The sequence below is a fragment of the Podarcis tiliguerta genome, assembly GCF_965153285.1.
Source record: "Podarcis tiliguerta genome assembly, chromosome: 6".
NCBI classification, from domain to species: domain Eukaryota; kingdom Metazoa; phylum Chordata; class Lepidosauria; order Squamata; family Lacertidae; genus Podarcis; species Podarcis tiliguerta.
The window spans coordinates 22,510,050-22,527,481 of NC_139539.1; the positions used below are offsets into that span (position 1 = coordinate 22,510,050).

Genomic DNA, 17,432 nt, shown 5'->3' on the forward strand with positions numbered 1-17,432 from the left:
TGTAATTTGTTAAGGGTGCTGGGAATTGTAGCTCTGTGATGGATAAACTACAGTTTCCAAGATTCTTTAGGGAAGCCATGCCTGTTAAAGTGGTGTAATTGTGCTTTAAATATATGGTGGGGACTGCTGAATCTGTCCTCTTTGGGGTGACAGCTCTTCAGGTATTTGATGAGTGCTGCTGTTGTGTGTTCTCTCAGTCTTCCCTGGACCAAACACACCCCAGTTGATTCAACCTCTCATTATAAGATGTAATAATAATAATAACAATAATGGTTTATTATTTATACCCCACCCATCTGGCTAGGTTTCCCCAGCCACTCTGGGCAGCTCCCAACAAAATATTAAAAACAGAATAAAACATCATTTCTACACTCCTGACCATCTTTGTTTCCATCCTCCGAAGCAGTTCTAGTTCGTCTATGTCCTTTTTGCATATGAATCTCTCTCGTGTTTGCTATGAATGCATGATGGCTACAATACCAACTAAATTGCTCTTGGTTGCGGGTAGGGGGATTTCATTGCCTAGGATAGCTCAGAAGCGAAGGCTTTGCAAAGTTCATTACAAAATTGAAACAGAGCAAAGGGCATCATTCTGCAAGACGGATTTGTGGTCCTTTGAGGGGTGGAGTTAGTCGTGAGATTTCTTCCTATGCACAACCCTCTTTGTTGACACCTGGTCTCCTGGCAGGCTGTTGAAGACATGAATGGGACGGAGATCAATGGGCGAATGGTGTATGTTGGCCGAGCTCAGAAGAGGATGGAACGCCAGAGTGAACTGAAGCGCAAATTTGAGCAGATCAAGCAGGAGAGAGTAAACAGATACCAGGTAATGCTAAGTGACAACAAGGTCATCAAGTGTGGCAAGGTACACTTTTTTTTAAAAAAAGCAGCACACCTGCTGACTTTCAAAATCTCAAATGCTGCGGTAGATATCCAATACTCAGTTATGCCATACCAAAAATAGTCATTTATAAATATTTATTTATTTATTTATTTGCAGGCATCGTTTCTATTACTGCTACTAATAAATTTATTACCCACCATTCACCAGCAGAAGGATTACAGCAATTTAAAATCCAGTACCCAAAACAGTGGAAACAAATTTCAGGCTGTAATTGTATGTCCCCCTTGGTCTACAATAAAATTATGTAAGGTTAAAATAGGAAAGATCCCAAATTCAGTAAACTAAAAGCGGTAAAACAATTTCTGGATTGAGCCATTAATATTCTGTAAAGTAACTGGGCCATGTAGAGGAAATCCACATTTCTCAGTCCTGCTTCACTGAGAGCTAGTGAAGGATAAGCAGCTTACCAGTTCAGGTCATTTGTTAGGCCATTTCATGTCTACTCTTGACTGGCAATGGTTCTCTACGGTTTCAAGGGTCTCGGGCTTTTGCCATCGCCTGCTACTCCCTGATTCCTCTAATGGCAGATGCTAGGAATTGAACCTGAAGGCCCCTTCACGGAAAGCATGTGCTGTGTTGATGAGTTGTGGTCCTTTCTTGAGGCACAGGTCACCTGCAATGACAGCACATGGTAATGGTTCCTGTTTGTGGCAAGGGATGAAATTTGTTGGGTTTTATCTCGATGCCTTTTAAAAAAAAAATCAATGAAAATAAGGCTGGTTTGCTTATCCTGAGAGTTTTGGTAACACTGATGCATCCTTGAGGTAAAAACTTTGAAGGGTGCCTCCAGACAATCTCTATTTTGTTTGTGGGATTCAAGCACATACAGTGATACCTCGGGTTACATACACTTCAGGTTACATACGCTTCAGATTACAGACTCCACTAACCCAGAAATATTGCCTCAGGTTAAGAACTTTGCTTCAGGATGAGAACAGAAATCATGCTCCGGCGGTGCAGTGGCAGCGGGAGGCCCCATTAGCTAAAGTGGTGCTTCAGGTTAAGAACAGTTTCAGGTTAAGAACGGACCTCCAGAACAAAATAAGTACTTAACCCGAGGTACCACTGTAATGGGAATTTAGGATTGTGCAATTAAAGCAGATTAAAGGGCTCTGTCGCCTGAGCACAGCAAATTCAGATGAAGTTCATTGAGAGAAAGCGCAATAACGCTATAAAACACTACACAGGTGATGGGTAGTAACAATTTAGCGCTATTGCCTCTTACAGGAATCTGACCTTTACATAAGCTGTAGTGTATGTTGTATTGAGGTGTTGGTAGTGTTAGAAACTGAGATATGAAAGCTAGGAGCTAAATGGCACCTTAAACCTAGGTTATGGGTGCAACAACGGAATGTCTGGGCATGTGTTTTAATAACAAGAATACAAAGCTAAGAATGAATGAACTGCAGCTAAAATATTATGTCCATTTTTCACATGGTATAGTCCTTCCCCTGCCCACCCCCCTAATCTTAAGAGGGTCTCTTCTGCAGTCTTCAGAAAGTGGCTGGAAGTGGGGAGGCAGAAAAAGGTCCTCCTTTCCTCCTACTCTGCAGTTTTAATCTGAAATCTTAGGTGCAGTACAGCACCCAGAACTCAGAAACTGCTCACGCTAATTAAATTCCCTGTCACAAAATGCACCCAGAACAATGGGAGTTTTGAATGCTGGGTGTTGGTGTGGATGGCATTTGGTTCCCTTCCAGCCTTAGGATTGTTGGAAACATTATTTTTTGTGCATATTTAAAAACGGAAAGCTGCGGCATAAATGTTACATAAAAAATATTATGAACACATGGGAAAGTGTCTGTGCTTTTTGTTCCTAGGGTGTAAACTTGTATGTAAAGAATCTGGATGATGGGATTGATGATGATCGGCTGAGGAACGAATTTTCTCCTTATGGAACTATCACTAGTGCCAAGGTAAGATCTATGGTGGGTATTCAATGTTGACCTATGTTGAACGTTCCATCCACTCAAACATGTCAGCTTCTCAGATGGAACAAACCCCCCCCCCCCATGTTTTAGGGCGTTCTCCCTGCCCCAAGCCAATTTCAGGGGGCACAGGGGAAAGGGAAAAGCCCCACGGCACAAGTGGAAGACCTTGTGCAAGTCTGTCACTGATGGGACTCATTAGGTGAATCCTGCCCCTTATGTTTGTAAACAAGCATCTTTTGTCTGTGAAACTTTCATTCGGACCATAGGCAAGGATTAGGATTCATGTGATTGAGTCCTGTTGTTGTTTTTTAACATGCAGGGATTTGGGGGTGGGGATATGGAAGGAGAAATTGCATGAGCCTCCCACCTATAGTCTGAAAACAAGGCAGTCCAGAAAGCAGTCCAGTTTTGCTGCCTCGTCTGTTGTTTTGAGGCTGAAATTGCCACTGGGATAATCCAGTGATCTCCCCCTATCCACTCCTTGCCTTCTCTGCAATGATTCCATCTGGAATTCTGGCTACTGGACTACTTTCATCTAGTCCTTCAAAAAACTATGGCGCTCACAGAAGCAAGGCAACCAAGGCAGTGAGGCATGGCTGTGGGCATAGCTGTCAACCTTCCCTTTTTTGTGGGAAATTCCTTTATTCTAGCGCCATTTCCCGCTGCTTCCCACTGCTATCCCAGATTGTTAGATATCCCGTAGACTGTCCCCGGGACAGGTGAGGCTGCTGATCCCTTATTTTCAAATCTGAAAGTTGACAGCTATGGCTGTGGGACTGCTGACAGAGTTATTAGGAACTCTGCAAGCCCCCAGTCTGGGAGGTGTGGAGGCCACCGTGTGTGACATCCAACTAGATCCACCAGCACATTGATGTTTAGCTGCCCAAAGGTACTTCTCCTCCCTTTCTTCTCCCTAAGTCTATTTCCGGGGATGGGGATCCCCAAACTCTCTAGAGCAGATTTGGTGCGGGTGCATCTACAAGCCTATTTAGTTAGGAGGCCATCCATGAAGTTTTGAAACTACCACTACATTTAGTTATGATGGTTTGCTTGAAGGTGTGTGCTGCTATCTCTCCCCCTGCTGCTATGGCAGGGTACAATGAATGTTTATTGTAATAATGGCTCAATGCCTCCCCATTTAGTGAAAACAAGGACTTTGAGTTGACCTTTGTTCCTATTGAGCTTGGTGGGACTCAAGATCAGTTCACCCCAATGAGTATATTTGTGTGTGCTAGGAAAAGTTGCCAATTATTCCGCTCATCTCGATGTTCGTGTCTCTCTGCCTGTGCTCTTCAGACTGCCGTTTGCCATCCACTCAGTGGACTCAGTGTTTTAATTTTCAATTTTAGGTGATGACAGAGGGTGGACACAGCAAAGGTTTTGGGTTTGTATGTTTTTCATCCCCAGAAGAGGCCACAAAGGCTGTGACTGAAATGAACGGGAGGATTGTCAGTGCCAAGCCTTTGTATGTTGCCCTTGCTCAAAGGAAAGAGGAGAGGAAAGCCATTCTCACCAACCAATACATGCAGAGACTAGCTACCATGAGGGCCTTGCCTGGTCCAATCCTCTGCTCCTTCCCTCCGGCAGGTTATTTCCTGCCTTCCCTTCCACAGGTGAGATTTGTAAAGAGGCTGCTATTACAGCTTACTTCTATGAAACCCATTGACTAGCACCAATGGCAGACAAGATGCTATTGCACTGCAACTTAATGCACTTTGCAAATCCATTGCATTCCAATCTAACTGCCATATTGGGAAATAATAAATAATAATAATAATAATAATTTTTATTTATACCCCGCCCTCCCCAGCCAAGGGTAGCTAACAAGCAATAATAAAAACAAGTTGAATGGATACAACTTAAAAACAAGATTAAAATACAACAATTAAAATATTGAAACATTAAAATATTAAAATGCAGCCTCATCATAGGAGGAGGAAAGGAAAAAGAAAAAGAAAGAGGGGAAGGGAATCAAATTGACTCCAAGCCAAAAGCCAGGTGGAACAACTCTGTCTTACAGGCCCTGCGGAAAGAAATCAGACCCTGCAGGGCCCTGGTCTCATGAGGCAGAGTGTTCCACCAGGCCAGAGCTGGTGTTGAAAACTTCCTTAGGGCCCGGGACCACTAGAGTGTTGCTATTTATGGACCTTGAGGCTCTCCGTGGGGCATACCGGGAGAGGCGGTCCTGTAGGTACGAGGGTCCTAGGCTGTGAAGGGATGACAGGAGGATGCATGTATAAAAATGGCTTTCACAGATCAAACACCATAAGAAGAACTTTTTATATCTCTGCCTACATCACCACAAAAAAATAAATAAATCTTGCAGTAGAGCCCACCTGTTCAGCTGCGAGTTGTCCAAGCAAAAGCGGTCATGGTCCCACAGAATCCTGAGAGCCGCAGTTTGTTAAGGATGCGTAGAGTTGTTAGAAGAGCCTTATTCCTCTCCCAGAGCTACAATTCCAAGAGTGGTTTAGCAACCAATCCCTCTTCATGGGGAACTCTGCAGGTCCCAGAATCCTTAGGGGGAAAGGATGTGCAAAGGACAAACAGAGTCTGTAGCTCAAGTTTCCCTTGGGTGGCCTGGAGGAAAGGTCAACCTGGAAGACCTTGTAGGTTTTAGCCCAGCAAAGTCTGGGCCTTCTTTCTTCTCAGACATATGTTCAAGAGGTGTTTTCCTTGTCATTTCCTCCCTCAGGCATTGAAGGAGAACATGAGCCTGAGGCTTCCTGTGAGTTTATTACATATAGTGCCAAACTATGGTTTAGTGTGGTGCTGTGGGTTAAACCACACAGCCTAGGACTTGCCGATCAGAAGGTCGGTGGTTTGAATCCCCGCTCCTGTTGCTCCCCGGTCCCTGCTCCTACCAACCTAGCAGTCTGAAAGCACGTCAAAGTGCAAGTAGATAAATAGGTACCGCTCCAGAGGGAAGGTAAACGGCGTTTCCATGCACTGCTCTGGTTCGCCAAAAGCGGCTTAGTCATGCTGGCCACATGACCCGCAAGCTGTACGCCGGCTCCCTTGGCCAATAAAGCGAGATGAGCGCCACATCCCCAGTCAGTCACGACTGGACCTAATGGTCAGGTGTCTTTACCATTACCTAGCTGTTCTCCTAATCTGCCTCAAGTCATTCTCAGGTGATGGTTCCTTCAAAGCTACACAAAAAGAACTGCCACATACCTTTTCAAATTCCAGGCTTGGTGCTTTTGGTAGTCCAAGCTGCCCCAGGGCTGATGTGAGGACAGTAATGTATCTTCTTCCTTTGTTTCGTGGTCTTTTTTCTAGCCTCAAACCAGAACTACTTTCTACAGTCCTAGCCCTGTTGCCCAAGTCCGCCCTGTCTCCCGTTGGAATATGCAGCCCTCCAGGCCTCCCTGTGAGTTTGCTTGTTTGTTTTTTTCAAAAAGGACGTGGTCATCTGCAGAGCATGTGGGTGAAGGTTGCACTTGGTATGGAACTCCTACCATGCTATTGGTTGGTGTTGGGACCTCAGTATTTTCATGAAGTCAGCATGCAAATTCAGTAGAGCACGGGGTTGGGGACCTGATGATGCTGGACTCCAGCTCATGGTCAGGGATCATGAAAGTTGGAGTCCAACAATAGGTCGCAGGTCCCCATCTCTGGGTTAGAGGAATGTGTGGTGGTCTTAGTTCTCATTACTGAAAGTAGAACCACAGACTAGGCATAACTCTCTGCTAAGACACTAGGGGTGGTCTTCAATTAAGTTCTGCTCAGAATAGACCCATTGGAATTAATGGACCTAACTTAGCCATGTTCACAAATTTATTTATATTATTTATTTAAAAAAAATATTTCAGGTTTATACATTTCACTAATTTTACAATCATTTTAACATTTCAAAACTTGACTTCCTTCCCCTTCTTTCTGCGGTTCCTTAAATTTATTTTTAATATCTTCTGCATATCCAAATTAACTTAAATTTGCTCATTTATTCATCTACTTTAAATATATACTCTTATAAAACTGCACCTTATTACAGTAATCCTGCCAATGTTCGTATCTGTTTACAATTTATCTGTAAATATTCAATAAACCATTTCCATTCTTTAATAAAAAGTTGGTTATCTTGATTTCTTATTCTTCCATGTTCACTAATTTATGTGGATAAAACGTCTCTGAATGCCACCCGCTTCTTATGCCTCCAAATTCTGATGAAAGTATTCAATGTTTTTAGCATCCTATCACCCAGCCAGCCCGGTCCTGAGGACTGGTGCACCTCCGAGGCGCCCGCTGTCCAACATCAGCACCATGAGACAAGCGTCCACTCAAGCTCCCAGGGTATCTCCCAATGCCCAGAGAGTGGGTAAGTTAGGAAATGCTGATAGTTCATCATCAAACGGAATGGTGCGTGCCTGTGTGCTTAGATGCAGGTGGCAATTATTTTATGCACAATCTGGTTGGGGGGGGGAAATCTGTCACAGTGTAGCATTACCAGCAAATGGAACCTGTGGCAGGGTGATGGCAATAAGGGTAGGCTGAGTGGGAGCCATTCAGTTCTATGGGCTCCCATAGCAATTGAGAGATTGGGTACACAAGTTGCTCTTACCATGCCTCCTCCAGACCTCGGTGCTGAGGTCCAGCACCGAGGGCCTTCTGGCGGTTCCCTCACTGTGAGAAGCCAAGTTACAGGAACCAGGCAGAGGGCCTTCTCGGTAGTGGCGCCCTCCTTGTGGAAAGCCCTCCCACCAGATGTCAAAGAGAACAACAACTACCAGACTTTTAGAAGACATCTGAAGGCAGCCCTGTTTAGGGTAGCTTTTAATGTTTGATGTATTACAGTATTTTAATGTTTTTTGGGAAGCCGCCCAGAGTGGCTGGGGAAGCCCAGCCAGATGGGCGGGGTATAAATAATAAATAATAAATAATAATTATTATTAAATAAAAGGATTATCAGGAGCTGGTGTGGGGTTTAGCCTTTGCCTCAATGGCATCTGTGGGTTCATCCTTTTGCTTGCTTTGTATACATGAATGGAGTGTTTTATTATCGTAAGAATTGGACCACCCAATTGTGCTGACATTGCAGTGGAGATTTTGAGAGGACTTCTCAGATTTATTTGTTGCAGGCTGTGGATTGCAGCTGAGAACTGCCATCTTCCTCTCTCCCCCTTCTGCACCATTTTGGGAAGCCTGCTTTTAAAAAGGCTTCTGCAAAGGGTGTGTGGCATCAATGATGGGACACGTCATCTCTCCTCTCTCTGTACCCTTCCAAATTGTTCCTGTTCTCATTTCAGCCAACATAGGAACCCAGACTATCAGCACTCGGGCATGCTCCTCAACAGCCGTACCACGTGGCGTTTCCCAGTACAAGTACTCTTCAGCCGTGAGGAATGCCCAGCCACTGGGCACCATGGCTCCTCTGCCAATGCACCAGGTAACTCGCCTTCAGTTGTGGAACAAAGGATATTGTATGGACCATGTTTTCCTCCCTCCACTCCTTAATATGGAAGATTTTTCTGATCATGCCATTAACATCGGCTGCGTACACACCATACATTTAAAGCTTCCCCCTCCCGCAGAAATCCTGGGAACTGTAGAATAAGGGTGTTGGGAACTGTAGCTCTGTAAAGGGATAAGCTGTAGTTCCCTCGATTCTCTGTGTGTGCATCATGTGTTTTTTTTAAGTGTGCTTTTAATGTATGTTGTGCACGCAGCCTTTAGAGTTTGGGCTTCTAGCGTGTTCTAGTTTTTGGCGTTTGATTGGTCTGGATTAGTGATTCCAAAAGTGGAATTGACCAACACAGGTCCCTGTCTTTGATTCAGAGGAATGTGTGGTGGCCTAAGTTTGTGGGTCTACTCTCAGTAAAAAGAACGAAACAGAACTCTCTGCTAAGACACTTGGGGGGAGGGTTCAATCCAGTTCTGCTCACAGTCGACCCATTGGAATTAATGGACCTAACTTAGTCACGTGCGTTAATTTCAGTGGGTAAAATTTAGCTGCACGCCACCCTCTTCTCATTTCTCCAGCTTCTCCTGATGAAAGTGCTCCTTTGGGGGTGAGGTCAAATCACTGGGGAGTTGCAGCGCCTGCTGTAGCTATAGAGACTGATGCGGGAGAGACATGTTTTGTTGCAGCTAGGGCAGATGAAGGCACCCTGGTGTGCTGCAGCCGATGCACTGTGCTGTTTCTTCTCTCTGAGCTCCTCCCAGCAGTCATTCCTCCTCTGGTCACAGCTGTGGATACGTGACCTGTCTCCAGACACTGTTGTTTTTTTTAAAAAAATCATTTTTATTAAGTTTTACAACAAATATAAAGTGACAAAAATAAGAAAAAATAGACCACAGCACAGCAGAAATGAAAAAATACAATAACACACAAACACAAAACAGCAATAAATATGAAAGAACAAAAACAAATAATAAAAACAATTTTTATCCTCATTATAATCTTGGCATTAACTTATTTCTGCGACCTCCCCAGACCTCCCTTCCCTGTATTCCAGATCATATATTCTGTCAGCAAATTCCTTCCCTCTGTCTTGAAATAATTTTATCATAATTTTAATATCTTAATATAGCTGAATTTCCTTATATCTTAAGATATTGGATCTTTTTCAATCTTAAACTTTTTGCTAATAACCTTTTACATTCAATCTGGTGTCATCAAACATTCATTATCTTATAGTGTTTCTGTAGATAGTCTTTGAACTTCCTCCAATCTTCCTTCACCGTCTCTTCTCCCTGGTCTCTGATTCTACCAGTCATCTCTGCCAATTCCATATAGTCCATGACTTTCATCTGCCATTCTTCCAGCGTGGGTAGTTCCTGTGTCTTCCAAAACTGTGCGATGAGTATTCTTGCTGCTGTTGTAGCATACATAAAAAATGTCCTATCCTTCTTATGCACTGTCTCCAGACACTGTTGACTAGCAGTTAGGGAAGATGGCAGTTGCAGCCCCAACAGCAGCTGGTTCCTCTTCCCTACTTTAGGGAGCTTCAGATGGTGCAGGAAAAGGAGTTGCTGCCATTAGAATCCTCCCCCCCCCCCCCGAGTGTCATTCAGGAATTCACACGAGGACCATGCTATTATTGTTGTCTTCTGTTTATTGGCCTGCAGGTTGTAGAACCAGCTGTCCGTGTCCACGGACAGGAGCCCCTGACAGCATCCATGTTGGCTGCAGCCCCTCCTCAGGAGCAGAAGCAAATGCTTGGTGAGTTGTGGTGCGTCGTCCTCCTTCATCGGCAGCTTGCCCTACTCAGGTGCCCTGTTCAGCTAGCTAGCTATGTCTCTAGGCAAGAGTTTTAACCTTAAACTTAAAGGTGCCGCTCTGTAGCTTGGAAACTGTTTTTGGCTTCCCCCGAATATGCAGGATCCGGCCGTAGTTATTCAGTGCTGCTGGCAATGCATTCTGCTCAGCTGGTAGAGCACGAGACTCTTAATTTCAGGGTTGTGGGTAGGAGTCCCACATTAGGAAAACACTACCCAAAACTGTGGTGAACAAAATGAGAGACGGTTTTCTTTTCAGTGCCTTTTGTGGTTCTGTTGGCTTGAGATTTCATTGTGGGCCTTGCTTAGTTTCATAGGCTTTTAGCACACATCAACACCATATATTTAAAGCACATTAAATGCACATTTAAAGCAGATGATTTCCCTCCCCCAAAGATTCCTGGGAGCTGTAGTTTAAGGGTGCTGTGAATTGTAGCTCTGGAAACAGTAGTTCTATTAGTCTGTATAGTTTGATTTGATTTTGTTTCTGTATTTCTGCCCTGAGACCTTTGCTTTAAATAAAGAAACATGCAAAACCTTCAAATGGGAGACTAGAACGAATACAGTGGTACCTCGGGTTAAGTACTTAATTCGTTCCGGAGGTCCGTACTTAACCTGAAACTGTTCTTAACCTGAAGCACCACTTTAGCTAATGGGGCCTCCCACTGCTGCTGTGCCGCTGGAGCACGATTTCTGTTCTTATCCTGAAGCAAAGTTCTTAACCCGAAGCACTATTTCTGGGTTAGCAGAGTCTGTAACCTGAAGCGTATGTAACCTGAAGCGTATGTAACCCGAGGTACCACTGTACTAGAAATGACGTTTGCTGATTGGTATAATTACAACCTAACATTGCAGAAGGGTCTTGGCTAGGGGAGGGGATGCTGCAGGATAGTACAGTGGTACCTCAGGTTACATACGCTTCAGGTTACATACGCTTCAGGTTACAGACTCCGTTAACCCAGAAATAGTACCTCAGGTTAAGAACTTTGCTTCAGGATGAGAACAGAAATCATGCTCTGGCGGCGTGGCGGCAGCAGGAGGCCCCATTAGCTAAAGTGGTGCTTCAGGTTAAGAACAGTTTCAGGTTAAGAATGGACCTACGGAACGAATTAAGTACTTAACCCGAGGTACCACTGTATATTCAGTATCCTTTCCATTCTGCTTCTGAAAAGCAATTACCTCAGCAGTGCTAGCAGACTGTAGTATGAAAGCAACCTTGGCTGGTTGCATGGTTCTAGCAACCATGACGACACTTCAGCTGGAGCCCTGCTTTAAGGGACTGGCTACCCAGCCCGAGCCCTGTCAATCACAGCTTTTCTCCCTAGCAACAGTTGTGGGTCTGGCAGCAGGGATCTCCGGACATGATCAGGTATCATGAGCAGCAGCTTTTTTCCTGCTGACAGAGCAGCTGCTGCTCTCCTCCACATGATCTGATGAGGCTGAGCTGCGTGCCAACTGCATTTGAACCGAGAGTTTCTTAGATTACTAACAGCCGGACTGCACAGGCTCTTCCTGTGCTGCCACCTGCTTTGGGTATGCTTTGGGCATACTCTTCCTTTCCTGACCCCATAAGTGTACTTAAGGAAAATGACGCTACTTTTCCTGGAGGGATTTTCCTTTTCAAGCACACAGCACCTCACTGTGCAAGCAGAAAATATATACAGTGGTGCCCCACAAGACGAATGCCTCGCAAGACGAAAAACTTGCTAGACGAAAGAGTTTTCCGTTTTTTGAGTCGTTCCGCAAGACGAATTTCCCTATGAGCTTGCTTCGCAAGACGGAACGTCTTGCGAGTTCTTGCGTGTTTGTTTCCTTTTTCTTAAAGCCGCTAAGCCACTAAGCCGTTAATAGCCGCTAAGCCGTTAATAACCGCTAAGCCGTTAATAGCCGCTAAGCCGCTAATAGCCATGCTTCGCAAGACGAAAAAACCGCAAGATGAAGAGACTCACGGAATGGATTAATTTCGTCTTGCGAGGCACCACTGTACTTTCCTCACAAAGAATGGTTACAGTGGTGATGGGTTGAAGGAGTTTATTTCCATGTTCTCTCTCTCTCTCTCTCTCCCTCCCTCCCTCCCTCCCTCCCTCCCTCCCTCTCTCTCTGTCTCTTTCGTTCCTGAAAGGTAAATTTTACTCCTTGCTCAGTTGCAACAAAAAAGGCCAAACTGGCCAGTGTGAAGCATGGCGTGAGTCAAGAGTGCTGGAATTAGGGATGGATCATTCTGTTTCTGGTCTCTCTCACTTTCTCCCGTGTTCACAAAATCCATCATTTCCCATTTCAATCTGCAGTTTTAAAAAGCAATGCTGTGGACTGGGAAATTAACTGTATGCAGTTCCCTGTTTAGGGAAGTTTTTAATATTTAATGCTGCATTGTTTTTAACACTCGATTGGAAGCCGCCCAGAGTGGCTGGGAAAACTCAGCCAGATGGGCGGGGTATAAATAATAAATTATTATATTATTATTATAATTAAATGCATCACTGCCAATCTTATTCGGCATTTGTTCTGTTTCATTTAAATAATAAGCAGGAGAAATCCTGGTTCTCAACAGGTCCACATTACATGGGCAAATAATTTATCCAGCTCTGCAAAAATCATACCCCTTGCAATACAATTAGAGATTTTGGGGGGGGGGGGGGGACGACTCCCATTGGCGCCAAGCTGCTATTTCTCCACAATGACGCATTGCTGTTTCTCCAAGCGGCGGTTTGTGTAGTGACCTTACACAAGCTGAGCATTCACTGTCGCATGAAGATGCCCTCCTCTCTCCTTTTTGTTTGCACAGCCAAATTATTGACATGTGTATAGGGCTGTGGAGTTGCCTATGCAAATGTGTAGCGCTTAACAGAAAAATAATGTATGAAGTCTGACTTGAACGGGCAGTCAAAACTCAGCGTCAACAATGGCTGCATCGTCCACCGCACCTGAGGGCAGATTAGCTTAGGGGGTGAAGAGCAGGCTATGTGCCCCACAGAGCTCTGTCTTTCACTACCTTGTTGCTACTCCATGTCCCTCCAGTGTTTGCTGCCTGAGGCAGATGCCGCACACTGCTTAATGGTAGGGCCAGGCCTGCATGCAGTCATTTAAGGAGAAAGTCTTTTACAATGCCTGCAGTGGCAGCAGCTTGAAAACAGGGAGGATAATAAAGAGGTGTATCTGAATTTGCTTTCCCTTAAGACAGTCCTTCCTGGTAGACATTTCCTTTTGGGCTGGGGGGCTGGGGGGGTACCCGTCAGATGGCAATGGATGTTAGTATCCTTATACTTTGGATAAGGTAAAGGGAAAGGGACCCCTGACCATTTAGGTCCAGTCATGGCCGACTCTGGGGTTGCGGTGCTCATCTCGCTTTATTGGCTGAGGGAACCGGTGTACAGCTTCTGGGTCATGTGGCCAGCTTGACTAAGCTGCTTCTGGCGAACCTGAGCAGCGCACAGAAACGCCTTTTATCTTCCCGCCAGAGTGGCACCTATTTATCTACTTGCACTTGCTTTCAAACTGCTAGGTTGGCAGGAGCAGGGACCGAGCAACGGGAGCTCACCCTGTCGCGGGGATTCGAACCGCCGACCTTCTGATCGGCAAGCCCTAGGCTCTGTGGTTTAACCCACATCACCAACTGCGTCCCAGTATCCTTATATGGTACATCCAGTTAAATTCCTGTGATCTTTTCAAGTGCTTTATTCTTTGGATATCCATGTACAATTTGTTTACCTCTTCTGCCTGCTCTCTCTTGCAACTCTGGGCCTCACCAGAACTTTTTAAAATGGTTTTTCATGTGAGAACTGAAGCATCCCCACTCCCCAGTGTTCCTCCTGGGCCACTATTACCCCTAAGCTTAAATAATGGAATGGGGCCGGCTCCATGGGGTTTTCCTACTCTGAATGATGCATGCTTCTGTCCCTTTTGCCTGTGCACAGGTGAACGCCTCTACCCTCTGATCCACTCATTACACCCCTCCATGGCTGGGAAGATCACAGGTATGCTGCTGGAGATAGATAACTCTGAGTTGCTGCTGATGCTGGAGTCACCTGAATCCCTCCACTCTAAGGTACTGGAATTTCATGCTATAAAATAAAAACCGCTAACTCTGCCATTTCAAATCCCCAAATTTTACAATTAAAATATATTGTGCTGATTTGAGTTTTGTTTATCTGTAAAGTTTATGATATGCATACCTTCAGAATATGAAGGGTTTCTCTTTTACAGAGCTTGGAGTGGGGCTGTTTTTCCCCCCAGAAGTAGGTGATGGAGCAGGAGACTATTGGGGAACTGAAATGATCCCTAAGGGCCGGGAGATTTTGAAACCCTGGTGGGATAACTGATAGTAAAAAGACTCCATCTCTGACTACAAGCCTTTCCACTGTTGCTTTTTCCCATTCTGCCATCCCCAGCTAAGTCCATTTCTCACCTGGTTTGTACATGTGTGTGTGTTCTAATTATTCTTGGTGCATTCGTGCCTTGGGCAAATGTGGTGTATGTTTGTGTATGTATCCCACACGGAAGCACATTTTCTAGCTGAGATTAAAAACTACTTTTTTACATAAGGTAAAGGTAAAAGGACCCCTGACCATTAGGTCCAGTCGCGGATGACTCTGGGGTTGCGGCGCTCATCTCGCTTTATTGGCCGAGGGAGCCGGCGTACAGTTACCGGGTCATGTGGCCAGCATGAGTAAGCCGCTTCTGGCAAACCAGAGCAGAGCACGGAAACGCCGTTTTCCTTCCCGCCGGAGCGGTACCTATTTATCTACTTGCACTTTGACATGCTTTTGAACTGCTAGGTTGGCAGGAGCTGGGACCAAACAGCGGGAGCTCACCCTGTTGCGGGGATTCGAACCGCCGACCTTCTGATCGGCAAGTCCTAGGCTCTGTGGTTTAGCCCACAGCATCACCCATGTCCCTTTTACTTTTTTACATATAAAGTGGCAATTCACTGTAGTGGTATGTCCTGACTAGTTAGAGGACAAAACAGAAAAGATCACATGACACATCCTTAATGTCTCTTTTGACATAATGCGCGCTCTCTCTCTCTGTGTATGCAGCGGTTTCTCCTAGTTTTGGCTGGTTTGCAAAGACTGCATGTGCAGCCCTTTGAATGACCACCATGTTATGAGCCATTCCATTCTCAATGCGAGAGGAGCTATTTTTAAGCAGTTAGTGTTTCAGCTGCATAGGCTTTCGATGCATGAATAATAACTTAAGGAGATCCTTCCTGGATCAGGCAAATGACCCATCTGGTCCAAAATACTGTTTTCCCATAGTGATGGCCACCCAGAAGCCAGGCATGCTGTTCCTCAGCAGCTGATACTCATATGGCCTCTGAAATATGGAGACGAAAATGAATGTAGCCTTCCTACTAGTAAATCCAGTGGCAGATGGGGCTCGTCAACCTGGGAAGGTAGCCCATCTAGGAGAAGCAAAACTCTTAATCCTTAACCTTCATTGCCATGTGGGGTATCTTCAGGAGAAGAAAAGTCTAAGGAATAAACTAAGACTGTTGGATGGTGCCTTCTCTGCATTACTTTGGACCACATCAGTGAGTCAAGAGGGGGGTCTTGTCATCTGGGCAGCCCAGGACTTCCATACGCACCACCCAGGTTTAGCGCCCCTGCGAGGTCACTTCTGTGCTGCTAACACAGCAGTGTGACTTCACCCCAAAGGCACACTCCATTGGCTCTTGAGACAGACCTGATGCCAACAACTGCTAGTAAGTCCTCCATGCATATGTCTAATGCCCTTTTGATAAGAACATTATGGGTTACAACAAACTGAAGACTGGAGAGTATGCTTGGATGATGTTGGCATTAAAAACAGAATGGGGGGGGGGAGTGAAGGCTGAGATGAAAAATTAAATCACCCTTTGAGAGCGTGTATAACTGGAGGGTTGGGAGGGTGTTATTAACTGCTTTCAGAATCGGTAGGAAGTTTTCAAAAAATCATTTAATGCACATTAAGGCAGTTGAGAAAGTTGTTTGTTTTTTTTGTTTTGTTTTTTTAAAAAAGCCTAACTGCATTAATGTATCTGTGTCAGAGAGTGGGTTTGGCAACCTACTTGCTTGAGGGGGAGGGTGGGTTATTGGTTTGTTTTTATTATGTATATTTTTCTCTCTCTTGTATTTTTATTTTGTGAACTGCCCTGAGATCTACAGGTGAAGGGTGGCAAAAAAGTTTAAGAATAAGAACTACTGTAGCTCACAGGTTGGCCTTAGCATAATTGTTTGCAAGAACACTTTCCCTTCTGTGCAATTTTTCACACTCGGGAAAAGAAACTAACCTTCTTAGTCCTCAGATGGCTACCTTAGACTGGTTTTGGGGATGTCATGAAAAGGCAGCAAATTGCTAATTGCCAAATTTGTTATTTTGTATTTTTTACTATCAGGAGGTGCTTCTGGCGCTGAAAATCCCGTGACAGGCCATGGTATTATGCGTCTGAAGTTGGGGTGGGCAGGACGCCACTTGCTTTTCTGTTTCAGGCTGCAAAACAACTTTGGCCAGCCCTGGCTCAGAGATATCCATTTCTCTTCTCTCCCCTACCTTCCACATTGGTGCATACTGCAATTTTGGGTGCCAACTAGTTCCAATGAAAGAGGGCATTTTCAGTGGCTCTGCATGGAATTTGTTACTATTCCTTGACTCAAGGAACTTCTACAGCAAGATTGTTGAGAAAAATGAGCTTGCAAAGTCAGCCTTGGAACCACACGAAGATGGAGCCAGTGGGCAATGAAGAATCAGAAATGTAAAGAATACAAGTCTTGCTGCACGAATCTCCCTTGATCTGTTATGACAAAGCCCAGAAAGACTTTGGCACTCCAAAATGGCAGTCTTAATTGTCTGAATGTACCTACGGAGGAAAAAATGAGTGAAGTTTCCTTCAGGGGCTTGGACCTCAGTGTGTGCAATTCTTTAGATCCTAAAGAGCCTATGGCAGTCCAGATTTTGCTGAACTCCAATTCTCCAGCTGACTCAGCCAGCATGGCCAGGGGCAAAGGATGTTGGGAGTTGTAGTCCTGCAACATCTGGCAGGCCACAGGCATTCCACTTCTGCTTTTCAGGGAAGAGTAAAGCACCTAGGATTGTTAAAGAGCCTCCATGTTGATTTGCCGAGTCCATCTCAGTACAACTGGCTGTAATAAATGTCTGTCTGATACTGGGCTTTGCTTTTGTTAGATTGAGGAAGCTGTTGCTGTACTGCAAGTGCACCAAATCTCTGAAGCATCCCACAAGAGCAACTCGGCAGCATTTCTTCAGTGACCAAGGTGGGTTGGTAAGGAGTGCACAGCGATCAAGTGAGAAACTTGGTTTTGGCCAAAATATGTAAGAGGGAGGGAAGAAGAGCAGGCCCAAGCATTTCATTGGGGACCTGATGCAAAGACATGGTTCCA

The 17,432-nt window shown here is 45.0% G+C and overlaps 1 protein-coding gene across 2 annotated transcripts in view; it reads left to right on the plus strand.

Annotated features, from left to right (window-relative positions):
* PABPC1L (poly(A) binding protein cytoplasmic 1 like) overlaps nt 1-17,432 on the plus strand; it is a 31,119-nt gene that overhangs the window by 10,792 nt on the left and 2,895 nt on the right. Inside the window, exons 7-15 of one of the 2 annotated variants that reach the window (XM_083446900.1) lie at nt 689-826; nt 2,725-2,820; nt 4,185-4,448; nt 6,118-6,208; nt 7,028-7,156; nt 8,085-8,224; nt 9,907-10,000; nt 13,971-14,101; nt 14,235-14,548. In XM_083446900.1, the coding sequence (XP_083303026.1) occupies nt 689-826; nt 2,725-2,820; nt 4,185-4,448; nt 6,118-6,208; nt 7,028-7,156; nt 8,085-8,224; nt 9,907-10,000; nt 13,971-14,101; nt 14,235-14,375 (1,224 nt within the window). In that variant the 3' untranslated portion in view covers nt 14,376-14,548. Of the gene's footprint in view, nt 1-688; nt 827-2,724; nt 2,821-4,184; nt 4,449-6,117; nt 6,209-7,027; nt 7,157-8,084; nt 8,225-9,906; nt 10,001-13,970; nt 14,102-14,234; nt 14,549-17,217; nt 17,307-17,432 lie in introns of those variants that run through there. The other variant, XM_083446901.1, reaches the window with a different exon arrangement.